The 26,224-nt window shown below is 53.6% G+C and overlaps 1 protein-coding gene across 1 annotated transcript in view; it reads left to right on the forward strand.

Moving 5' to 3' along the window:
* KIF26B (kinesin family member 26B) overlaps positions 1-26,224 on the forward strand; it is a 417,933-nt gene that overhangs the window by 382,944 nt on the left and 8,765 nt on the right. The window contains exons 11-14 of the mRNA XM_047703850.1: positions 17,608-17,770; positions 18,709-22,087; positions 24,750-24,952; positions 25,387-25,537. Coding sequence (XP_047559806.1) covers positions 17,608-17,770; positions 18,709-22,087; positions 24,750-24,952; positions 25,387-25,537 — 3,896 coding nt within the window. The remainder of the gene's footprint in view (positions 1-17,607; positions 17,771-18,708; positions 22,088-24,749; positions 24,953-25,386; positions 25,538-26,224) is intronic.

The following is a 26,224-nucleotide window of genomic DNA, read 5'->3' on the forward strand; positions in this document are numbered from 1 at the left end:
TTTACAATCCTCACGTTGGGCGGGCTCTCAGCTCTGTCTTCAGTTTTGCACGCCCTTTGAAACCATATTAAACTAAGCTATTACCTGGTTTGGCAAATACCTTCAGGGTCATAGCAAACTTCCATGTTTTCCTCAGTTCTGGCAAATTCCCAACTTCATTTCTTTCTTTTAGCCTGACAATTCTTTACTCTGACAAGCTCAGCGATGTTCTGAATGAGATTTATGAAAATGTCTTCTTCACAGTGTTTCATTGTACTCGATAAGAAGTTCTTCTTAGGTACCTAGATTACCCTGTTGCTGTTTTTGATCCTTTTCTATATTCCATTACACATTTCTCTGTGTTCTAAATTATCAGCAAGGGAGCCCTATAATTACTGTCCAAACTGGGACACTTCTCAGAGTAAAAGCATTAGTTGATATTATTAACTTTCTGAAATATTTTCTGACAAATCCGTTTCTGTTAGTGGACTTATAAAATAGATATATGTAAAATCACCTTCAAAACTAAAATATTTTCTGACCAAAAAAAATCCATGTGCACCAAAGTAAAAAAATTTAAATCTCTTTATATCATTTTTCAGAACATTCAAATAAAGCAAAGCAGAATAGTTATTCACAATCCACCTTTGTGCATTTTTTTTTTTTTTGAGAGACTGAGAAAGAAAGCCCCTACACGAGGTAGGGAGAGAATCTCAAGCAGGCTCCATCCCCAACAGAGAGCCTGAAGTGGGGCTCGATCTCACAACCCTGAGATCCTGACCTGAGCCAAAATCAAGAGCTAGACACTCAACCGACTGAGACATCCAGATGCCCCGATGCTGTCTTTTTATTTTTATTTTTTTATGATTCTATTTTTTATGTGACAGAGAGAAACACAGCAAGAGAGTGAGCACAGGATGGGGAGTGGGAGAGGGAGAAGCAGGCTTCCCACTGAGCAGGGAGCCAGATGCGGGGCTCGATTCCAGGATGCTGGGATCATGAGCTGAGCCAAAGGCAGATGCTTAATGACTGAGCCATCCAGGTTTACCGCGATAGTGTCTTTCTTAAGACTATATATTTTTCTAGTATTATCTTAGGGCTACAGTGTTTTGCTTCTTCACTTACCTACATGTTTATGTCTGTGTGTGAACATCTGAAACTCTATGTTTCAATCCGTGCTGTTTCTTACGGCCTAATATTCACGTAGTTCAGTCCTTGCTCTAGCAGGGAAGCATTCAGGGTCCTGCCTGTTCGCAAGTTTCCTTTCGTTTAATAATTGCAATTCATTACAGGCTTCTGAGGCTGAGGGTTTCTTCATTTTATTTAAAGGAATTTATTTTTTAAAATTTTTTATATTTAAATTCAATTTGATTAATACATAGTGTATTACTGGTTTCAGAGGTCAAGGTCAGTGATTCATCAGTTACAGAGAACACCCAGGGCTCATTCTCACATGCCCTCCTTAACGTCTGTCTCCCAGTGACCCCAGCCCCCCACCCAGCCCCTCCAACAACCCTCAGCTTGTTTCCTAGGATTAAGAGTCTCTTATGGTTTACCTTGAGGCTGAGATTTTTATATTTCACCTGTTGAGCAACTGATGACAGACTTACAACTTGTTTTGAACAAAGTGCAACCAAAATTTAAAAGACCTGTTTCTAAAATTCCAGTACCTTTGTGTAGAACACCGAGGTAAATACATTTCAAAGTTCAAAAATGGCTAATACCAGCAATTTCATATTATTTAAGCTGGTTCTTGAGAGCCCCAATGTTTCTCAAACCCCACTGATGACAGGCCACAGAGAGAGCTGCCTGTTCTCCTAATGAAATAGTTGTTTGTTTAATGTAAGATCGATCACAGCATTTTTGTTAAGGTCAGTCTCTGCAGATGTAAATCTTGCCAATTTTGACAACCGCAGCTTATACTCCTCTGGGGAGAAACAGGAGTGTGTTTGAGCCTCGTTAGGAGGTCTGTGTGCGCTGTAACCCGTGACAAGCATGTTTCTGCACACGTGTCTCCAGCCGAGGGAACAGCACGTCTGCAGGCGGGAGCCCTGTGCGCCGTGCGTGTCCCACATGCTGGGACCATGGAGACCAAGGGTGAAGGTCTGTCCCATTCTTTCCATCTTGCTATTTCAAGTCTTAATAATAATACTTTGGTTTTTTTTTTGTTTTTTTTTTTTAAAGGTTCTTATTTATTTATTTGACAGAGAGAGATCACAAGTAGACAGAGAGGCAGGCAGGCAGAGAGAGAGAGAGAGGGGGGGGAAGCAGGCTCCCCGCCGAGCAGAGAGCCCGATGCGGGACTCGATCCCAGGACCCTGGGATCATGACCTGAGCCGAAGGCAGCGGCCCAACCCACTGAGCCACCCAGGCGCCCCAATAATACTTTGTTTTAAACAACAAAAAACTCCAGGGCCACGTAAACTGGGCAGGATACAGGATAAGGGGCATCAATGGAGACTTGTGTGGGGAAACCGGAGCCTGGAATCAGACTCGCAGAACCTGGGGGTGTGTCGCACTTGGGTCTGCGATCCCCGGGCGTGCAGAGGGCCCACCTCTGCCCTCGGTCCTTCATGCACGCTGCTTGGGCAAACTGCCTCCCAGCAAACTGATTTGTCTGAATAATATTTCCCGGTGTTAGTGTAAAGGAACAGGGATGGGGTGGCCCCGGGCCTCGGAGCATGGCCCTCAGCATTGGCACATGGGCAGCCGTCCGCTCTGCTGACGCTTAGCTGCAGGCCGGCGATCCCTGGGTGCTGTTCTAAAAGCCAGAGGCATTGACCTTGACTCTGCGACCCGGTTTGACCAGCCCTTCTCCCCCATACACGCTGCCAAAACCACACATTCCCACTCTGGAGACATTCGTTCTGTGCAGAATCAACCTCAGAAAAGCCTTCAGTGGTGGCATGGATGCAGGTGACAGACGGGCCAGAATTGAGAGGGCCAGAGTCTTGTTGAAGCAGAGGGCATCTAGGTGGTTCTGGCTGTTCCTCTTTGGGGAATGTTGTACCTGAGTAGAAGTGTCCGTCTGCGATCTGTCCTCAAAGGCAGTGAGCTGTAGGCCCTAGTGTACCCTCTGGCATGCTCTGGGAGGCTGGAGGAGTCGCCCTGGCGTCATGTGGGGGAGACGGTGAGCCTTCCCCCCTGGCACTCGCTCCATCCATGGCAGTGGCAGTGGTCTTGGTTCGATTCTGACCGTGGCTCCTACGAGGAAAAAGCAAAGGTAGTGCTTTGGAGTTGGGAAGCTCGGTGAGGAGACCTCTTTTGAAGGGGAGGAGCTCATCTGATATTTATTTAAATATTTATAGAAAGGCAGCTCTATGCTGGATACTGTGTTGGGCCCTAGATGTGTAGAAAGAAAAGAAGTGCTCTCTGCCCATCTAACAGAGTTTTTCAACAAGCAGGCGTCCTCTGTGGTACGTGACCCACAGAGAACCCTCCAGAGCACTTTATTTTTTTATGTTAGTCACCATACAGGACATCATTAGTTTTTGATGTTCTGTTCCAAGATTCATTGCATATAACACCCAGTGCTCCATGCAATCCGTGCCCCCCCTTAATACCCATCACCGGGCTAGCCCACCCCCACCCCCACTCCTCTTCCCTCTAGGACCCTCAGTTTGTTTTTTGGAGTCCACAGTCTCTCGTGGGTCCTCTCCTCCTCTGAGTGCCCCTCCCCGCCTTCATTTTTCCCTTCCTTCTCCTAACGTCCTCCATGCTACTCCTTATGTCCCTCAAGCTCAGCACCCAAAAACCAAGTCAGAAAATGGGCAGAAGACAGGAACACAGGCTTCTCCAAAGGAGACCTACGCATTGCTGAGAGCCCATGAAAAAGTGTTCATCATCATTAGCCAGCAGGGAAATTCAAATCACAACCTTCAGAGCACTTTTGAAATCTTTGATGAAATTTTGAGATTTTTGAAATGTTCCTGTAAAAGGGAGAGATGCAAAGAAGGGGGCACGGGAAGATGAGATAAACTCCTAATTTGCAAGCTTCTTGTCCCCGGCGAGATTTGAGAAACTGCCCCGTTAAGGATCTTACAGGATATCCGTGATTTGGTTCTGAAATCAAAGCACATTAACCCCGTGTTTAAGAAATGAAGAGCCATTTGCCATTAGATGTATCCATCTAAAAGATATAACGGTCGTGCCATAATGGCCTTTCTTTCCAAACAAAATAATTATCACTGGAAACCTCGAATCAGCTTCGTTCATTATTTTTCAAGAAATGTGCAATTTTTTCATGTCACTCCCCCTTAAAATTTCACAGACTCTCTCTCAAATTATTAAATGTTTGCATTGTGGCCTGAGTGTAACATCTTTTTTTCAGACATGCACCAGTAATGGAAACCATTCTCAAACTTAATTTCCTTTTAATTCCTTCCAATTACTGTGCCCTGCTTCTGGTGCCAAGAGCCAATCCTGCTGGTACATTTTGTGAGGACTGTGGGGTTGCATTTCTTTAAGCCACATTTGATACCTGGAAGGCATCCTGGCAGAGTTGCCCCCATCATCTCCTAAAAGTTGGTTTTACATGATTTCAAAAGAAGTTTATCCCCAGGCACTCTGCCACATGCATTTCACAACAGTCTTTCAAGTTATCCCTGGCTGGTTCCCGGGTGGTGGTCTGTGAGTAACAAGAACCATATTGGACAAAGATCGTCACGAAATCCCACAGGCAATGTCTGGTCACTCTTATTGGCAGGCCTGTCACAGGAAAAGCAACACTGGAAGGTTTTTGAACCCCAAGGACCACAAAATGTGAGCTAAAATCTAAGAATGTTGGAGTGTTGCTCAAAAACTCTGTGCATTGAAGGATACTATCCAGCGATTGAAGCCCCACAGAATGGGAGCAAGTCTTTGTAGATCCTATTTCTAGTATAGGATTCCTGCCCAGAATATATAAAGAATTCCTCCCATTCAACAACAACAGCAAAAAGGCAATTCGGCTTCACAAATAGGCAGAGGACCCGCACAGACGATTTTGCAGAGAAGACACACAGATGGCCGACAAGCACACAAAAAGACATTCTGCGCGCTTAGCCACCGGAGAAATGCAAACAAAATCACCGTGAAATGCCACCTCACATGCGTGGGGAGGGCTGTGATTCAAGAAGCAAAAATAAACGTTGGCAACGATGCGGCGAGATCGGCAGCCTCATGCACAGCTGGTGGGATTGTGAACTTTGCAACCATGCCGAAGACCGTTGGCAGTTCCTCTGCACATTAAAACGAGAATTGCTGTATTATGGCATGATTCCACTCCTCGGTATATACTCAGAAGCATCGAAAGCAGCTACTTGAACAGATACTCGTTCCCAGCGGCATTTTGCACAATAACCCACAGATGCAAACTCTCTAAGTGTCTTCAGGAGGTGAACAGAAAGCAGACTGTGGTACGTCCAGGCGTGGGAATAGTATTCAGCTCCACTGGATACTTGAAAGGACTAAAATAGTAAATTTCATGTTGTGTGTATTATACAATACAATAAAATAGAAGAGTAAGAAAGGCAGGTGATACAATAAAAAAGAAGAGTAAGAAAGGCAGGTGATTTCCAAGGACATGAAGTCCCTGGGAGTTGCTAGGACAGTCAGACGTTTCCTTTCCTCTATTTATGTTTTTTGGGGGGAGCGGGTAGATGACTAGTGGGTTAGTGAATGGAGCTGGCTGTGAAAGAATTTACGTAGGATCAAAGTAAACAGCATTCCAGGCCAAGGTCCTGGGATGGACTTAGTGCAGGAGAGGACAAAGTCCACACTTGCTCAAGGAGCTATGGGTAGTGGGATGGCCAGAGTCTGCCTGCCGGGAGGCATTTAGACAATTTCCCAGCATCCTCTTCACTCTGTCCAGCTCCAGATCCAAAACCACCAAATCACCTTCACCGTCACCCTTCACATGATGAGGAGGAGGCCTTGCAGACCGTCAGTCAATGAAACAACAAATGGATTGGAGCCACGGTCATGCCCGTCTGCACCTGATTGGGCATGTGCCCACATCCCCCATCTTGGCGAATCATGGATTTTGTGGCACTGGTGCTTCCCCTTCCCCCTGTGGCCATCTTCATTGTCCCCCAGCTGAGTCTTGGCAAGGCCAATGGTCAGGAACCAGGCGGCAGGGATGGAAGGAGAGGGCGGTGAATGACTTGTGCTGACCATAACAGTCAGAATCCTGTTTGGAGCTCCACAATGGTGACTTGAAGGCAAACCCACGGCCCAGGGAGCGATGGGAGCTCGATATCATGGGAGGGGACACATTTGATCTTCTCACCCACCCTCCCGAGAACTGGGCTGAATCCTTTCTAACGGAGTGATATTCTCGAATAACAAGCCAGCTTATGTCTGCTCTCTTGGGAGGCTGTCCTGCGACCCAGCAGTGCCCACCAATGAGCAGTCCGATTGGCCAGAGCAAGAGTAGACTTCCCTGCCTTTTGTGTGCATGAGATCAGAACACAGTCAAGGGAATGCAAATGACATGACTGCTCTGGGCTTGGATTTGCATTTCCTGTGTTTATTCTGAGAGAGAACAAGCATGAAACTGGCTAAATTGAGCTGGAGGCTAAATCCAGCTGGAGGCTGGAGACGGTCATGATTATAACCCAGTGTTAGCATTAAGCCCAGACCCTTTCGCTAATGCCTATTCGACCTCTTTCTAGCCTTTCCAAGGAATGTGGCATGAGAGGGTCTCACCTGGGTTTCCTGGGCTGGAGAATAAAAGTCCCTAATTCACCCAGGACCCACGCTGCTCTGTCATCTCAGGGTTTTGCTTAGAGAGGTTGGTCAAGAAAGATGGTGAATCCCTTTCAGAGGCTTCCCTGCCATTTCTTGCTAAACATATTTCTTTTGATAAAATTCTAAGCACACTTACAGATTCTCAAAGCCCAGAGTATACACACTTCAAATGTCAGCCCCGAAGGGAAGTCACGGGCTGAGCTCTGGAAAGAGGTGCCATCAAAACGCCACATAGGCATGCCATCCTGCACGCTCCCTACTTGAAACAAACATCAGAACTTGTGGAAGAGCGTGGGGACATTCTTAAAGGGTTGGTGTATTGCTAAGGTGACACAGAAAGTGGGGAATGGTGTAGCAGGAAGGCTGTGGCAAAGATCTGAGACAAAGCACCAGGCAAGAGTAGGACTCCATCAGGTCAAGAATGCCCTTTATAATGTCGGTTTCCTCTCTTTTTGAGAATTCTTTAAAAATCCTGTGGAGGGAAAAAAAAAAAGAAAAACCCACAGAGAAGGACAGGAGTGAGCGGTAGCAGGAGCGGCTCTTGGTCACCATGGCAACATGACTCTTGCCACCATCTCTGCCATCCATTGGTGCCTGACCCCCTTTTGGATGCCCGTGGAGATCACTGACCTTGGAATTAAGGCGTGCTCGCAAACCTGAGGATGGTCTGCTCTTGAAGAAGGGCTAAGTTTCTACACAGAACAGTGAGCTCATGTTTACCCAGCAGATGTGTAAATAGTTATAATGCCACATAATTGAGATGTTCCCTCATCCCTGCCCCAGTAAAGCTGTCCTCCACGGCTGTTGTGGCTCTGTGGAACGTGACTGGACTATAGAAATAGCTAAGCATCGGTGACTAATAATGGCTGAGGCCAATGGAATTTTTTTCTAGTGAACATACAGGGTTCTGTTGGTTTCAGGTGTACAATGTGTGACTCCACACTTCCACACAGCACCCGGTCCTCATCATGACAGGTGCGTCCTTCGTCCGCATCACTTGTTTCTCCCATCCCCCCACCCGCACCCCACTCTGGCGACCATCAGGGTGTTCTCTAGAGTTAAGAGTTTGTCTCTTGGTTTGTCTCTTTTCTTTCCAAGTTTGTTTTGTTTCTTAAATTCCACAGATGCATGAAATCGTATGGTCTTTCTCTTTCTGTTTGACTTATTTCACGTAGCATTATACTCTCCAGCTCCACCTGTGTGGTTGCAAATGGCAAGATTTCATTCCTTTTAGGGCTGAATAATATTCCACCATATACAGAGACCACGTCTTCTTTATCTGTTCATCGATCGATGGACACTTGGGCTGCTTCTATCACTTGTGAGGCCAAATGAATTTTACAAAGGTAGTGAAACTTCATGGGGTGCCTGGGTGGCTCAAGTCATGATCCCGGGGTCCTGGGATTGAGCCCCAAGTCAGGCTCCCTGCCGAGCATGGAGCCTGCTTCTCCTTCTCCCTCTGCCTCCCACTCATGCTTGCTCTCTCCAGTGTGCACACTCGCTCTCTCTCTCAAATAAATAAAATCTTAAAAAAACCAAACTGCAGTAAATGATAGAAACATTATTGCTCCTAATCTGGTCCTGCAGTTGGGTTAAATAATGAGTGAGCATCCATCACAGATCTGTCTGCATGTCTAGTAAGTACAGAGACTCTCATCATTAACTCATTAAGCATCTCTTGATAGCATCTTAAGCCTCATTAGCATATATAACTTTTGGCAATCTGTGAATTCAGGGGGAACCTTTGGGCCTACTTCCTATTTGTCTGTAAGGTCTACTAATTTGCCTTCTGGGCTATTGTTTTTAGTTTTTGTTTTGTCTTATTTTTTTGTCAAAGTGATGATGGTATTCTTAGCTCCTGGTCATGCTAAAAGTAAAAGCAAAACAAAACAAAACAAAACAGGATCTCTCCCCTTCTGTCCTAGAGCTCATATGTCATCAACATTATCCAAGTTACTGTAAAGAAAGGTCCAAATAAAAAGATCAAAATAAAAGCACAGCTCCTACCCTCAGGGTTCTCAGAATCTTGTTGAAAAGAGTGAGTTGGCATTGGTCACACCATGGGGCTTGAGGGCACAGTTCTCAGACTGCCAAGCTGGCCCCAGACTTCTGTAGAGTCTGTCTGCAAAGTTAGAAGAGTTTCCACAAGACACTCCCACTTCTGACACCAATGGCAAATTTGAAGGTTTCCCGAAACCATCTTCGAGTTTGGTAATTCACTAAGGAGGACTCCCAGACTAGCTGAAGGTACTCACAGTTGTGATTCATTACAGAGAAAGGACAGAGATTAAAACTAGCCCAAGGAAGAGGGGCATAGGGTTCCACGCATGAAGCTTTGGTTGTCCTATCCCATGCAGTCACAGTGGGCTACCCTCCCAGTGTCCGTGGGTGACAGTACACACCAGTATTGCCACCCAGAATGCTCATTTGAGCTTTGGCATGCAGAGTTTTTACTGGGGCTACATGACGTAGGCATGATTGATTGATTGATTGATTGATTTCCCACATGGTCACACTCAGTCTACGACTGATACGGCATGGCCCAAGGTCTCTGACCAAAATCACACGGTTGGTCTTTGTGGTGTGGCCAGCCCCCACCCTAAGACAGTCAGGTGTGGCCCTCTGATCTGGTGTAGTCAGTCCCTGCCCTAAACAGAGCCCCTCCTGACAGATATGACATAGATTACCACCCGGAGGCTAAGGGCAAAGGCTAGACCTCTTTGGGCAAAGCCATGTTCTTCACTACACAAGAACTCTGAGTAGAGAGCAGGTGCTGGGCTTCGTGGTAGTGGAAGAGGGCTGAGGATGAGCTTGGATGACCAAACAGATCTGAGGAGCAACGGAAAGAATGCGGAATGTTCCCAAGCAAGAGAACCTTTAAGGGAGGATACGATAAATGTCTTTTAAAATGTGAAGGATTGTTGTATGCACAAGGTTTGTTCTTACCCTGTGTTGCCCCTAGACTACTGTGAGTGCCCATGGAAGGGGTGAGTTTGGTATAAGAAGATGCCTAAGGAAGGTTTAAGTTCAGTATAAGAAAGAGCTTTCTGAAAATTGAGGCTCTTCAAAAGTATCACACAGGCTGCCCCGGGAGTTGGTAAGTTCTCAGTCATTAAAAATCTTCTGGCAGAGAGCAGATCACCTGCTACAGTGGCAATTTTTTTCCAGAAAGTACAGCGACCTCTGAGAATCCTTTCAACTCTGATACTCTGTGCTTCTAAAACTATTGTTCAGCCTGACTCAGAATCGTTTCCTGGAATCTCTAGCCTATGATGCTCATCATATGAATTACCTTTAAAATATCTTATGTCATCCCTGTGTGTCTGGGGCCTCAGAATGAATGTACATTTTCCTGAGCAGAACCGAGAATATCTAGAGCAATTCAGAGTCTACTAATTCTCAACCGTCAGCAACGTAGACCAGATGGAAGTTTTTCCTTGCTCTAAATGAGGAGGCTTGAGTTGTTTAAAAGTGAATAATGTAAAAAAAAAAAAAAAGTTTCCATGGAATGCATTTAGGTTCTGAAAGTGAGCCCATGTGTTATGATCAGTTTAATCATAAGTATGTCTTTTGTTTATTGATTTATCTTTTTTATTTTTATCTGTCTTTTTTGAAAAGGATTTTATTTGAGAGAGAAAGAGAGTGAGAGGAGGAGAGTGGGGGAGGGGCAGAGGGAGAGAGAATCTCAAGCAGACTCCCCCACTGAGCTCAGGGCCCTGAGCGGGGCTCAGTCTCACGACCCTGAGATCATGACCTGGGCTGAAATCAAAAGCCGGACGAATAACCGACTGAGTGACCCAGGCGCCCCATGAGTATGTCTTATTAAATGAGTTTGAAGCACATTAGCTAGGATTTTAACTGGAAACCTCCTGATAGCTATAAACTCAGTATAAGCTGCATCACGTACTTCTCTTAAAATATTCTGTCCAGACTATTTACTGTTAGGTCTTTCTCATGAAGCAGGTGGAATTAATGTGAAATTTATCTTATTCAGAGAAATGGAACACTGATATCCAGGGTCAAATGGATGTGTGCAGCCCAGAATTCCTTGGGTTTCGTCTTCCTGTGTGTATGGTGGTAAACCATTAGTCATAAAGCAGGTTTCATTGGCCCCAACCCATACGTGCAACGCAAACCCTTTAGCTGGCATGAACTGGCTTTCCATCCAGACGTTTTCCAATGTCCCATTGTCAGGAATGCCTGTCACGTGGCTCGTCATACTTAGAATGGCAGGCCCCTGCAGGGCACCATCTTTTCGTTCCTGCCTCTCATTGGACACTGCTACCAAAGGTCTAGAGCCACATGGTGCCAGCCCTGGGTAGGCTGGATGGCATCTCTCCTGTGTATTTTTTTTTCTAAGATTTTATTTATTTATTTGACAGAGAGATAGAGCACAAGTAGGCAGAGTGGCAGACAGAGGGAGATGGAGAAGCAGGCTCTCCAGTGAGCAGGGAGCCCAATGTGGGGCTCGATCCCAAGACCCTGGGATCATGACCTGAGCCAAAGGCAGATGTTTAACCAACTGAGCCACCCAGGTGCCCCACTCTCATGTATTTCTTAAAAAGATTTATTTTAGAGAGCGCGCACAAGAAGGGGGAAAGGTAGTGGGAGAGACAGAATCCTCAGGCAGACTCCCTGCTGAGTGTGCAGCCCAACACGGGGCTCGATCCCATGACCCTGAGATCACCACCTGAGCTGAAACCAAGAGTTGGACGCTCCACTGAGTGAGCCCCCCAGACGCACCCCCCATCTCTCCATGTCTTACCTGTGTCAGAGACCTTCCAACACGGTGCCGTTTGGCCCTCAGGGTTCCACAATGTCTAACCCTATGAGCGAACAATTTGGTTAATCTTGTCCACTCTCTGGGGTTCTGGTTTCAGGCCCTCCACCAACTGCAGGTCCCAGACCAGGTGCCATGTTGGTTGGGTCCCCTAGACTGGTCCTAAGGCACTGGGTGGCTCCCTGGAGGGTTCTTCTCTAAGCTGTCCCCCAGCGAGGGAAGTGAAGTCACCACCTCTCACACAGCTAAATGCTATTGCTTCTAGAGGCATCTCTGACACACGTGCAGGTGCCAGAGTCCTGGTCCTGGCTGAGGGCTGTGTCTCTGCCCAGTTTGCCTTATTGCGCACCCTGTTCCCCAGTGTCCCGCGACCCACCTCTGTCATCAGGCAGCACAAAGGGAACCACATCCAAAGGCTCTAACTTCACATAACTCCTTGCAAAAATGCCCTTAGGCTAGCGTGGCTCGTACCAAGCTTTTGGCTCTTTTGTAGCAACCAGAACCAGATCATTCACGCCCTGAAATGTTGGCACCCTCGAGGGGCATGCCGCCAAGACGGTTTCCCTAAAGAGAAGGCGTACAAAGTCTTCTCCCAAAGTGCACGTGTCTGCGAACAATCATGAGAAGGGAGCCACCACATCCCTTACAATAAACTCAAGGGAAGGGGTTTTTTGGTGTGTTTCAGTCTATCAGCTCAACGGTGTCACAAAGGCATCTGCTTGGGACCTAGAAGATAGGACGAGAATTGTCCTCACCCAGAGTGCCCCTGATCCCCAGTACTTGGGCTGAATTCAGGATTTGCCAGTGACCCCTTGGGTGACAGTAGGGAAAGACGTTCACAGACCAATGGGGTGTGACTAGGAAGGAGGCAGTGGGAGAGAGAGCGTAGAGTACCATTTGAGGGGCCAAAACTAGGTCGAGTTCATGATGTACCTTTTGTCTTCTTTTTCTTTCCATTCCTTCTTTCTTTTCACTGTCCTCTTACCTCCTAGGGGTTGGTGGGTAGAAGCAGGGCCCTGGGGCCAGGACTGTGGGCTCAGAACTCTCATGGTTCTTGTCCAGAACGTCAAGCTGCCTACCTCAGGCTCTCTGGCGCGTTCCAGCAGTTTCCGGAGAAAGCGGGTAGAAAGCGGGTCGGTTTCTAGAATGCGGCAGGAGTGGTTATCTACAGACTGGCTCGTGAGAAGCAGGGCCAAAGGGAGGGCCGTCCTGTGGAGCTATGGGTGGGCTCCCCATCGTGGCGATTCAGAGCTCCCCCCTCGTCTCCTGCACAAGGACTCAGTTCCCAGGACTTGGTACGTCTAGGGTTTCATCGCTGCCTTTCTGGAAAAGGCTACTTCGCGCTGCTCATGAAAGGAAGGGCCTTTTTTGGACTCAGTGACCTGGCCACACCGCCGGGTGACACGGACAGCTTGTATTTCAGCGGAAACCTGAACTGTCTCACCAGCTGGGAGGGTTTGAGATGGTTTCCTCCCCCAAGGGTCCATAAACAACGCACTACGGATTCCAAACCACCCTTTCCAAAAGGAGTTCAGAGTTTTATGGGGTGTTTGGGGCAAATAAATGTCAGCCAAGTAGGAGAATCCCAGCCCACGAGACAGACTGTGGAGGTGAGGGTGTTTCTAGAAGTCAAGAAGTTACAGTGACAGTGGGGACAGCCTTCAGCCTCAGAGGGGTCTTTACTTATCACATGCAGTGTTAGATGTTGTGCCGTTGGCTTTAACAAATGATATCATGTGGGGCGCCTGGGTGGCTCAGTGGGTTAAGCCTCTGCCTTCAGCTCAAGTCATGATCTCAGGGTCCTGGGATTGAGTCCCGCATCGGGCTCTCTGCTCAGCGGAGAGCCTGCTTCCTCCTCTATCTCTCTCTCTGCCTGCCTCTCTGCCTACTTGTGATCTCTCTCTGTGAAATAAATAAATAAATAATCTTAAAAAAAAAAATGATATCATGTGTGTTCACCCGTGTGTGTGCTTGCCGGGTAACCGGCTCAGGGAGCCCAACCTCGTCCCTTGTCCCCACACTGTCCCTGGACCCTGTATCCAGGTGGCACAGGCTTGACATGTGCTTCTGGGATGAGCCACTGCAGACGTGAGTGAATGAGTGTGCGCAGCCTCCCAGCCCCCTCGGGAGGACAGGCTCTGCATCCGTGAGCTGTAGGAGGGTATCTGGGCAGTTGCCTGTAGCTGTGTCCCAGTGCTCGAGCAATTCTAAAGATCAGGATTTGCTTCTCTGCCAGTTTCTGTTTGGCAAGAGACGATCTAAAGCAAGGAAATCATCACCCACTTTTGTGCTCTGGTTGGTGACTCTTGGGCACTGCGTCTGGGATGAGAAAACGCTATGTTGTGACTCTAGGACACAGGGGAAAACAAACACCTTTCTCCATAAAGGTTCAGATAGTAAACGTCTGTGGCTTTGTGGGCCACACAGGCTCTGTCGCAAAACCACCCAGCTCTGTTGTTGTGGCACCAAACCAGCCAGAACCAGTATGTTAATAGGCGTAGCTGTGTCCCAATAAAACTTTATTTATAAAAGCAGGTGGTGGGCCGGCTTTGGCCTCCAGGCCCCGGTTTGTCAGCCCAAGTTCATCGTGCTCTTTTAGCATTAGCACTATGAACATTTGTTCAGGATTCCATTTTTGCTGGGTCTAAGAAAAAGGTGACTTGATCTATAAAGCAAGACATTTTTCCAAAAATTTTAAAAGACGTGCCATTTGGGTCGGGAGGGAGGTAGAGTATGTGTGTATAGAACATGGCTGCTTCAAAGAGGGGCACGGTCCTTCCCCAGACCCCAGTCGGCTCTGCTGTCACCAGTCCCCCCGTGCCCCAGCTGTCCTGCCCAGCCAGGACCCCTCCCACGTGGCCCCCCAGTCCCTTCAATTCCTCCTTCAGACTGGCCCTCGGCTCGGAGGCCGCTAGCTCCGCACCTGTGCATTTCTCTTCCTCTTGCCTCAGCCCCGATGCAGAGACGTGGATCGAATCTCGGCCTTTGCCCTAGAAACTCTTGAATATTTTCCTACCAAAGACACTGAGCGAAATCTACCGTTTTCAGCCTTTAGCACCCTGCTCCTTCTTTCACCTTCCCTCCCCAACTTAACTGTCTTTGTTCCAAGTTAAAAGATCAGCACGAGGTGGAAAAAAACCCAAAGCTTTATAGCCACCATTTTTCATTCCCATAAGATGTCTGAGCATCTGGAGAGGCCCGCGTGAAGGAGCCTTGCTCGTGGTTTTACTGGCTTTCCTCGAGGAGAGCTAAAATGCCGGTTGCCAAGCAACACACATGCCCTGGCTTCTTCCAACAACATGGACTTGGGGAAGAAAAAAGCCCCGTGATTGACTCATGAACGGGGAATAGTGTGGAAATGCACCAGGCAAACAGTTTGGTGGGACCACGTCCTGTTGATCCTGGCCCTTTTGCCTGAGGACTCATACGCGGCCACAAGGGGAAGCGAGTGGAATGTGTCCTCCGCAGTCTGCCCCTGATTAACAAGCATTAACATGAGGCTTCAGAGCCCCACGCCAGCGTTGTTTGTATTTGTGCGCATTTTTTGGTAAAGATTTTTATTCATGAGAAACAGGCAGAGGCAGAAGTGGGACTCGATCCCAGGGCCCTGGGATCCTGATCTGAGCTGAAGGCAGACACTTAATGACTGAGCCACCCAGGCTCCCCTGTTTGCATGCTTTTTGTTGGTGGTTTCACTATTTCCCTTGGCCCCCAGCACAGGACTGTGGGGGTGTCCAGTGTTCCCTGGTGCAAGAAGGTTTCTCTACATTTGTAGAGAAGCTTGGTTCCAGTTATGACTTACGGTACTGTTGGCCTGAGTTCAACGTTAAGGAGTCAACACTACGCTTCATCCAGAGAAAGAAAGGAAGAGGGCATTCAGCGATCTACACATCAGGCTCCGGAAAGTTTAAGAGATCCTCTAAAGCATGTGACAAAGATATGGGAAAAATGGCTTTATTTGTGGATCCGTGAGAGGAGCGGTAAAATTCTTTAAAAAAAACAAAGCTCAGTGGACAATCTCGTGAGACTGAAAGCTGAAGACGTTTATGTTCATGTTACCCAGAGTCAGAAAAATGTTGCACCCTCTCAGCTAGTGTTTTATTATAAAGAGAGGGTCATATAATTCATTATTCGTAAGAAAGGCATATCAAATCCGCTGTCTTTAAGGAGGGACACCCGGAACAGGTCACAGACTGCTCCGTCGCTGGGTGCCCTCCCAGACCGCGTTCACGACTTCGGCGTTCACGGAGACTTAGACGAACACGACTGCCACGAACAGTCAGAATGAACGGACCGAAAGGGTCACAGCTTCACCCTAATGGGATCAGTCTTCCACTCAAAGCCATGGGGAAGACAAAGCCCGGGACTTGCCCCGGTGCCGTGCCTCGGCTCAGCGTGTCTGCCGGGGATGGCCCCAGACGTCCTGTGCAGCCATCAGCACCAGTGCCGCATCTGCTGGAAATGAAGTGTGGGCCGCTGGGCCTGGGTCCTCCTGCACACCCCCCTTACCTGTCCTAGTCCATCAAGGCGGCTAGAACGGAACATCATAGATGGGGGTGCTGGTGGGGGGCGGCTGAAACCACAGACCTTTATTTCTCTCCGTTCTGGAAAAGTCCAACAAGGCAACGGCAGATCTTGCGTCCCGTGAGAGAGGTTTCCTGGTTCTCTGCGACAGGGGCCTGGGAGTTCCCCCAAGTTCCCCTCAATAGAGCCTCATTCCCATTCATGAAGGCGCCAGCCTCATGACTAGTCACCTCCCGAAGTCTCCACCCCCTAATGGCATCACCCTGGGGGTTGGGGTTCAACCTACGAGTTTGAGAGACTGAAACACTCTGCCCAGAACACTCTGCTTGCACTACTTTTATCACTGACAATTTCGCTCAAGAGGAAACCCCAATGTTCTTTTAAATTGCCCTGTAACTGAGCCACAGCGAGCCCAGCCTCCCGAACAGACACCTTAATTGGTTCCAGGTGGAAAGGCAAACAGCGGCTCGTCCACCACGGTCTTCCTCCCTAGAGGCCTGCCGCAGGTCATGTGTGAAATGGTTTCCCCGTGTCCAAGGCCTAATCTCTGCTGACAGCGGCTTGGTCTCACCCCGGGTCTGCCAAGCTGGACAACCCCTCTCCAGGGAGCTCAGCAGGGGTAGCTGGCAGAGAGCCCGGTGGGGACATGGGTGGGGGGACAGGCCCCTTGCACCTGGTGTCACGAGCATGACGCACAGCTATGCACGCAGGACTCGGGAAACACAGAGGCTGCCTCTGCCCTCAGGCTCAGGGAAGGCTCTGGGGCAGAAATGACATCTGGCGGCAGCTGAGGGGTGACCACTGATGACGATGTAAGCAGAAGCCGTTCAAAAGCAAGGCAGGGAGTGAGCTGGGACGAGGGCAGGAATGGAAAAACAGGAGCCATTCCTCCAGGTTAGTTTTTGAAGAGCCTGGAAACACCATCTATGAACTCCTGGGCCTCATTATCACTCCTCGGGGCCCTGGCCCCACATGGCACCTGCAGAGTCATCCAGAGGAGGGCTTTCTAGAAAGTTCCGCATTCCGTGGCTGGCCGGCTGAGTGCGTGGGGCCATGTCTGTGTTGTGATCAGGAATCCATATACCTTTTCCTGCATGCCCGCCGTGTGCAAACACGAGAGAGAGAGACCACGGTAATACAGGGCCTGCAGCCCTGTGCAAACCAGCTGTGTACGTTGCAAGCACTCGGCTCCTCCGTGCGGGCTCGTGGCTGGCAGGCTGCCTTCCGCCGTGGGGACCGCTGGCGTGAGGGGTCGTGTGTGCAGCCTGCCAGCTGCCAGCCACAGAGCCATTCTGTCCTGCTCCTTCCGCTCGTTCCTGTCCCCAGGTCCCACTAGACACGATGTCCCGTGCACGCGGACACACGGGTCTATCCCAGGCAGCAGGACAGCACATACGAGAGGTGGCCTGCACGGACTCCGTCCTTGGGGTTGGAGCTACAAATAGCCCCGTGCAAAAAGATGAGGCTCATTCATATGCCGTTTTTTTTAAAATGGGGGGGGGGACCTACCGCCCACAACAACAAGAGCCACGCGGTGGCCGATGCCCTGCCCTGCGGCCCGGCGTGCTAACGGTCCCTCCTCACTCCGTCCGCAGGGACAGCAAGCTCACCATGCTGCTGCGCGAGTCCCTGGGGAACGTGAACTGCCGCACCACCATGATCGCCCACATCTCGGCCGCCGCTGGCAGCTACGCCGAAACCCTGTCCACCATCCAGATTGCCTCCAGGGTCTTGAGGATGAAGAAGAAGAAAACGAAGGTAAGGCGCTCCCGGGGAGCGGGGTGCAGTGGAGGAAGGCGTTTTTGGAGCCCGACCCCGGAGCGGGTCGGTCTTTCTAACCCCCGAGCCCCGGGGGCAGGGGTGTGAGGTGCTGCCCACGTCGCCTGGCAGCCACTCCGAGCAGGACGGCTGTCAGGCCGGCAACGTCCCTTCCCCCCGACGGCCGCCGGTCATCCAGGCTGGCCCCTACCCAGGAGCGCTGGGCCCGCTCTGAGACAGTTCGGAGGGACGGCTGCTCCTTGGCGGTGAAGAATTGGGGGCGGCTGAGAAATACTCCACATCTGTCTCCCCACCCTGGTCCCCCGTAGGTCAAGGCTGTGTCCCTCAGGCGGTTGAGCCCGAAGGGGCTTGTCCGCTCCCTGCTCACACGGCCCTACTTACTTCCCCTGCGTTTCCGGGAATCCTTTCTAGGCCCCTGGGTGTTGCCGTGTGAACCCAGTGGTCTCTGGCTGACGCATGGGGTCTGCTGGGAACGACCAGCTTGTGCTCTCGGAGGCAAGGCCAGAGCACTGGGGGTGTGACGAGAGCGTGTCAGAAAGCCATCATGGTTGTGGTCACTGAGCCAGCGGGTGAAGTGGGAAGCTCTCTTCCTCTCCTTTTTGTATCTCTCCATTTTGGGGGACAGAGTTGCCAAGGCAGGGACCCCTCAGCCTTTCAGATGTCGGACAGGGCCTTGGCCAGTCACTTCCTTTCCTGAGCAGGCTCTGTGCCCGTCGGGCCACACAGGGGCTGTTCTTCCAATGAGGGGCCGTGGCGTGCAAGGCCGGGGCCTACTGGCCTGCGCACCATGAGAAATGGCCCAGCACAGGGAGACCGACCGGGGCGGCCTGGGGGGGCCTGCACGGGGTCCACTTGTGGGCTCACGGGGAGGGCGGTCTCTGGAGAGACCCCGCTAACCTCCCTCCTCTCACCCACAGTACACGTCGAGCTCCTCTGGCGGCGAGAGCTCCTGCGAAGAGGGCCGGATGCGCAGGCCCACCCAGCTGCGGCCCTTCCAGGCCAGGGCCGCGGTGGACCCGGACTTCCCTGTCCCTCAGCTGCCCAGCGAGCCGGACTACTCCTCCAGCAGCGAGCAGTCCTGCGACACGGTCATCTACATCGGGCCCAATGGCACGGCCCTCTCAGACAAGGAGCTCACAGACAACGAGGGCCCCCCCGACTTCGTCCCCATCGTGCCGGCCCTACAGAAGGCCCGGGGGGACAGCCGGCCTGCGGAGGCCAGCGGGGCCGCGGGCAGCAAGTCAGAAAGGGACTGCCTGAAGTGCAACACGTTCGCGGAGCTGCAGGAGAGGCTGGGCTGCATCGACGGCAGCGAAGAGCCCAGTCAGTTCCCTTTCGAAGAGCTGCCCGTGCAGTTCGGGGCAGAGCAGGCCAGCAAGGGGCCCCCATTGAGCCAGGCGGCCGGGGCGGACCTGCTCTGTGAGTCTGATAAGGAAGATAATGGGTCTGATGGCCCATGCACCGACCGAGAAGGCCCCAACCCTCCCGCCTCCAAGATGCAGAGAAAGCATTCGCCTGGCCCAGCGCCCGGTCCCGCGCTGCCCGGAAGCCCCACCCCGGCCTCGCCCAGGAGCATCTCCGGCAGCCGCACGTCCAGCCCACAGAGCAGCCGAGAGAGCCTGAGCTCCTGCAGCTTCGTGGAAGGCAAGCCCAGGCCCATGGGCTCCCCGCGGCTGGGTGTCGCCAGCCTGTCCAAGACCTCCGAGTACAAGCCGGCCAGCTCTCCCTCCCAGAGGTGCAAGGTCTACACCCAGAAGGGCGTCCTGCCGGCTCCCGCGCCCCTGCCTCCGCCGAGCAAGGATCCCGGCCCGGTCTCCAGCGAGTCCCTGCTGCTGCCCGAGGTGCGCACCCCCCCGGTCGGAATGAGCCCCCAGGTTTTGAAGAAGTCCATGTCCGCCGGGAGCGAGGGGTTCCCCGAGAGCCCTGGCGAGGATGAGCCTCCAGCCGCCACGTCTCCAGATTCTAAGAAGGAGATCCTGAGCACCACGATGGTGACGGTGCAGCAGCCGCTGGAGCTGAACGGCGAGGACGAGCTGGTGTTCACGCTGGTGGAGGAGCTGACCATCAGCGGCGTCCTGGACGGCGGCCGCCCCACCAGCATCATCAGCTTCAACAGCGACTGCTCCGTGCAGGCCCTGGCCTCGGGCTCCCGGCCCGTCAGCATCATCGGCAGCATCAGCGAGGACCTGGAGTGCTACTCCGGCGCGGCGCCCGTCTCCGAGGTCAGCATCACGCAGTTCCTGCCTCTCCCGAAGCGGACCCTGGACGAGAAGGCGGGCCAGGCCGGGAGCCGACGTTCGTCCATCAGCTCCTGGCTGAGCGAGATGAGCGACGGCGAGCAGTCCTGCCACAGCTTCGTCGCCCAGACCTGCTTTGGGCCCGGGGAGGCCATGGCAGAGCCCCCGGCCTCGGAGCTCGTCGGCAGCCTCCAAAACGGCACCGCGGTGTGCCGGGAGAAGCCCAAGGTGGGGCCCGACAATTTGCTCATCTTGTCCGACACGGGCGAGGACGCTTTCAGCAAGGCGGCCCCCATCAAGGGCTGCAAGGGCTCCACGCTGGGCAAGGCCACGGTCACCATCTCCAACACCGCAAATCTGGGCGGCTGCGAGGGCTACATCCCCATGAAGACCAACATTACAGTCTATCCCTGCATCGCCGTGAGCCCCCGGCCCGCCCAAGAGCCCGAGGCGCCCATCGCCCCCGTGCTCAGCTCGGCGCCGGGAGCCGTGCAGGCCCCGGAGAGCAGGGAGACCGGCGCAAAGGTGGAGATGAAATTTGAGGACCCTTGGCTAAAACGGGAAGAGGAGGTCAAAAAAGAGAGTGCCTATCCCAGCGAAGAGGGGACCGGGGGTGAGGCTGCCCCAGGCCCCCCGAAGCCTGAGGCTGGGGCAGAACAGGACAGGAAGGCCAGCCCCGGGGACAGGCTGAGTAGCAGTAGCGGGGAAGTGTCTGCCTCGCCCGGGAGCGACAACTTGAGGAGGGTTGTGGATGGCTGTGAGACGGCCCTGCCTGGCGGGGCCGCCCAGAGCCCAGTGCACCCCAACAGGAGCCTGAAGTCCAGCAGCCTGCCCCGGGCTTTCCAGAAGGCCAGCAGACAGGAGGACCTGGGCAGCCTGTTCTACCACTGCGCTGCGGAGACCAACGGGCTGGGCGTGCCCCGGTGCAAGGCAACCCTGGAGAGGAAGGTGGCGTCGCCCAAGCATGGTGTCCTGGCTCGGCCCAAAGGGACACCCCCTCTGCCGCCGGTCCGCAAGTCCAGCCTGGACCAGAAGAACCGGGCCAGCCCGCAGCACAGCGCCTGCAGCAGTGGCACCAGCAGCCCCTTGCACCCCCCGGCGCCCTTCCTGGCTCCCTTTGCGGACGAGGCCGGCGGCAAGGTGAAGGAGGCCAGCAGCAGCAGCAGGCTCTTCAGTGCCAAGCTGGAGCAGCTGGCCAGCAGGACCAACTCCCTGGGCCGGGCCACGGTCAGCCACTACGAGTGCCTGTCGCTGGAGAGGGCGGAGAGCCTGTGCGCGGGCAGCTGGCGGTCGCACGCGGGCAAGGACAGCACAATGCCCCGCACAGGCAGGAGCCCAGGCCGCGCTGCCGCTGCCCCTGGGGCCTCGCCCGCCGCGCCGGGGCCCGCACCGCCCCCCGCTGCTTCCTCGGCCTCCGCCGCCGGTGCCGCGTCGCCCAAGGCCGGCCCGTGCAAGATCTCGGCGGTGAGCAAGCTCCTGCTGGCCAGCCCCAAGGCACGCAGCCTGGCCACCGCCACCACCAAGACGCTCAGCTTCTCCACCAAGTCGCTGCCGCAGTCGGTGGGCCAGAGCCCGGGCCTGGCGGCCAGCGCCAAGCCCACTTCCTGGTCCACGCAGTCCCTGAGCCGCAGCCGGGGCGCGGGGCCCACCTGCAAGCCCCCGCCGCGCGCCGTTAACGGGCGCATCTCCGAGCTGCTGCAGGGCGGCGCGGGCGCGCGGGGCGCCGAGGGGCGCGCGGGGGCGCCGGGTGAGGAGCGGCCCGCCGCGCCCCCGCTGCCCTCGCCCTACAGCAAGGTCACGCCGCCCCGCCGGCCGCACCGCTGCAGCAGCGGCCACGGCAGCGACAACAGCAGCGTGCTGAGCGGGGAGCTGCCGCCCGCCATGGGCAAGACCGCCCTGTTCTACCACAGCGGCGGCAGCAGCGGCTACGAGAGCGTGCTGCGTGACAGCGAGGCCACCGGCAGCGCCTCGTCGGCGCATGACTCCACGAGCGACAACAGCAGCTCCGTGGGCAGCCGCTGCCGCAGCCTCAAAGCCCCGAAGAAGCGCTCCAACTCAGGTAGGCGCCGGGCCCTCCGCGTGTCCCCGCACCCACACCCCAGCCCCCGGGGCTGGGTGCTGCTCGGTGACCCAGCTTAGTGACCACCGCGCGCTTCCGAGGGCTGGGTCACCATCGCTAGGCTCGCGCCCTGGCGGCTGCGGACACCAACACGTGGGACTGCTGGTCCCGAGACCCTGCGGCCGCCCTCCCACAGTGGCATGGAGCGCGCTGGTGTCGTTAACGGCGGAGAGTGGGGCGCGCACCGCCACCACCGGGCCTGCATTGTGCCCTGCCTACGCATGCATGTACATGCGCATACAGTGCACCAGCACGACACACACACGTGCATACACACACACAGTGCACCTGCACACACAGTGCACTAGCACTACACACACACATGCATACACACACAGTGCACCTGCATGACACACACACACGCACAGCACACTAACACAGACACCAAGCACGCTGGTGCCCCAAATGCACGCTGTCAGAATGTCTTCCACCTCCAGGAATCTATCAAAAGGCAAGTAAAAAGTCCAAAGACTTATAACAAAGGCCATTGACTTGCGGAGTTTGGGGTGACAAGGGACAGGGAGTTCTGATGGGTGAGGACAAGAGAGGCCCCAGGTCAGAGCTGGTGGCCCTGTAGCCATGGAGCAGGTGAGGGGAACTGGCACCAGGAGAGGCCCGGACGAGGAGACAGAAGGAGCGAGAACAGTGTGAGCTATGGGGGACTCAGCTCCACTCTCCAGGGGCCTCCATAGACACTTCACCTCTGTGTTCTTGAGCGAAGGGCACATTTTTTACTGAGGCCGTCTGATGCAGAGCCCCGCGTGCAGTCTGTGCCTTGACGGGCGTGAGGGGGGGTGCAGGGTCCTGCCCCCCCCAACCTGGCCTTCACCGTCTGGTGCCCTTCTGTGGGGCCCTCAGAAACCACAACCCTCCTGCACTGGCGCTACTGGCTTGTTGGGAAGTCAAAGATGGGGTGGGTCTTTTCAGGGCCCAGGGCATTAAAACACACTGATATTAGTCACTAAAAATAGCAAGAAAGTGTATCCCAGCCAGAGTCTGCAGGGGTGGGGGTGGGGCGAATCCGTTGGCCTTTCCAGTACTTGCTTGGCCAACCTTCCTCCTACCACCTACCCCCGCCGAGCCCCGGAACCCGGGTCACTGTGATGTCAGCTGCATGCTCACGGGTGTTAGAAGGGTAGAATGTTTTCCCCCACTCTCGTTGAGAGCCTCCTACAGACCAGTCCAGTCTTTTCTCTCTACCTCCATTCCTCTTTCTTCGAGACTTGTGGTTTTGGGGCTCGGCTGTTGTGCTGGGGTACAGAGCTGTGTGGATAGCGGCCAGCAGGTTCTGTACCCACCGTTGCCTAGGGCTGCCTCCATCCATAAAGCCGTCCTCGGAGGCTCTCCTGTTGGGCAAGGCTGTCAGAGGCCCCGGTGTAGGAAAGCCCCAGGCTCGGGCCCAGAGATGGGTCTGATACTGAGCGCCAGCAGAATCCAATGTCTGCGAGGAGCGGACGGGGATTCGGAGCCCCAGGATGGACGTGGCAGTGGATGTAAGCGCTTTGCAGGTTAGGTGACCTTGTCCCACTTATTTAGGTGTTTATTAAGAGACATGCTGGCCGTCAGACGTGAGTGGCATAAATCAAAAGCAGCTTAAGAGAAGCCATATTACTCCACAAAGGAAACTCTTAGCTGGATGGCTGGGTTGTACCAATATTCCTGGGGATGTCTGAACCTGCAGGGGAGATGGGCAGTTATCGCTTATAACTGCCAAGGAGATGGGCAGGTATCGCCCTGCTTGTGAATTTGAGAAACTGTAATGCTTTGGTTGAAAAATGAATTAGAAATCGATCACAAGGAGGGTAACCTTGAACTCTGAGGGTTTTGTAGCACGAGGAACAGCCAAGTGTCATTAAGCTCACCTTCTGGGTCCCCTTCCTGGAGACCTGTGTTGGTGGAAAGTGCCTGGGATTAGCCAGAGTGTGGTGAGGCGGTAAGACTGAGCTGGAGAGCGGGAGACGTGGCCGGGCTCACAGAGAAGCCAGGCGAGGGGCCGGGTAGCACACCACCACCACCGTCTCTCCAATGCTCACGTCACAGGAAACAACGCAAATAATATAAGGAATGTTGGTGGTCATAGGACTTCCTTTCTCTACGACGATCCACAGTCAGGGGGATTTCTTTTATTAAATCTCGATCAGCCCCCGTCTTCTGTGCTCTTGGAACTCGCTGACACGCAGGCTCGAGTGTGGTGGGGAGGGGCGAGCGGCATTGAGGAGGCCTGTCCCCTAACGGGAAAAGAGCAGGAGAGGCATGCAGCCGGATGGTGACCGAGGCCAACCACCGAGTCCCGAGTGGGGTTGCACGGTGGAAGCGTGGACAGCGTTCAGACGTGGGGAAGGCGCCACGATCCAGCCTCAGGGGGCATGGATGGGGCACGTGGGATGGTGTGGAGGCCACCATGGTCAAGGCATCGGGAGCACAAGCCAGGGGAGCAGGAAAGGCAGATAAAGGGAGTCACTGTTGAGGCCAGGCGGTAGAGAGTCCACGGTCAGGCCTGCCACAGACCTGCCCGTGCATCCCTGCACACGCATCACAAAATACGTACTTTGGAAAGACCGATCCTCAAAGAGATAAACTCTGGGCTTCGTTCTGTCCTTAGGTTCTCAGAGACGGAGGCTCATCCCAGCACTGTCCCTCGACACCCCGTCCCCTGCAAGAAAACCCGCTAGCAGCAGCGGGGTACGCTGGGTGGATGGCCCCCTGCGCAGCACCCAGAGGGGCCTCGGGGAACCTTTTGAGATCAAAGTCTATGAAATCGACGACGTGGAGCGGCTGCAGCGGCGACGCGGGGGTGGCAGCAAGGTGAGCCGTCTGGTCCCCACGCGGGGGCGGCCGCCCCTGCACCTGCCTGCACCCCGGGCCGTGTGCTCAGACCCACGCAGACTTGCCCGCGGGCTTCTGGGGCGCGCGGGAGTTGGTGGCTCTGCCCCAGCCACAGAGCTCTGAGCCTCTCTGTCCAGACGTCCCGAAGGCTCAAAGCCCAGGGAAGCTGCTGGTCCTGGGGGCTTGTCTGGCTCCAGCTTGGAACCCCAGCCACCTCCTAAATGGAAGAAATGCCCGTGACAATCCTACCCTGCGGTCGTGTGATCGGGCTCAGGCAGAAGGCACAGACGTGGCCGGGAGGGCCCGGGGCCCCCCCAGCTTCCCGGCAAGGGGCGGGAGGTGGCTCGTGTCCAAGCTGGGGCCCCCCTCCTCCCTCTGTCCATGCACCTCCATCCTACTCGTCTGCCGTCTAGGAGGTCACGGGCTTCAACGCGAAACTGAAGATTCTGGAACATCGCCAGCAGAGAATCGCGGAGGTCCGGGCCAAGTACGAGTGGCTGATGAAGGAGCTGGAGGTCACCAAGCAGTACTTGATGCTGGACCCCAGCAAGTGGCTCAGCGAGTGTAAGGCCCCGGGCTCCTCCCCGTCACCGGGCCCACGGTGGGGGGGGCGGTGCTGCACAGCTGGTGCCAGGCTCTGGGGGCGCACAGCCTCGCGCTCTGCTGGGAAGATGGGGCGGGGGCAGGCAGCAAAGGCGTAGCCAGGATGCTCTTGCAGGAATTCCTCTCCCGTGTCTCAGTCCCAAGCACCTGAGAATGAGACCGCCCCCACTCCCCACATACAGCAGAAGATCCCCAGACTTGAAAATGAGGTACAAATCCGCTCCTAGGCCACAAAATCACACTGCATGTCTCACCCGAACTAGACGAGACTTTCGGAAGCTCCTAATAGGGTAGAGTGCGCAATCCCAGAAAAGCCTTACAAAGAACCCAGAAAGCAAGCAAAACATTTTTGAGGGGGAGAGAACAGTGTTTGCTGTGTTATTTCTGTTCATCAGAAAGCCCGGGATGACAGTAACCATCTCAGAACAATCCAGAACAATGTGGCTCTCTCTGACAGATTCAACTGTCTCATATTATCACAAAACACGAGCTCAATTCATGTCCCAGCTGTTTCACTGATAGGAACGCAACATTGGAAGACTTAGTCCGTGAATGAAATGCATGACTGCCATTAAAATTCCTTTCCTTCCCTTGTCCAATGCTCGCCAGCCCCCCAGACTCCCTGTGCCTGCCTCCCTTCACCCCTGT

This window comes from Lutra lutra, chromosome 15 (assembly GCF_902655055.1).
Source record: "Lutra lutra chromosome 15, mLutLut1.2, whole genome shotgun sequence".
Lineage (NCBI taxonomy): Eukaryota > Metazoa > Chordata > Mammalia > Carnivora > Mustelidae > Lutra > Lutra lutra.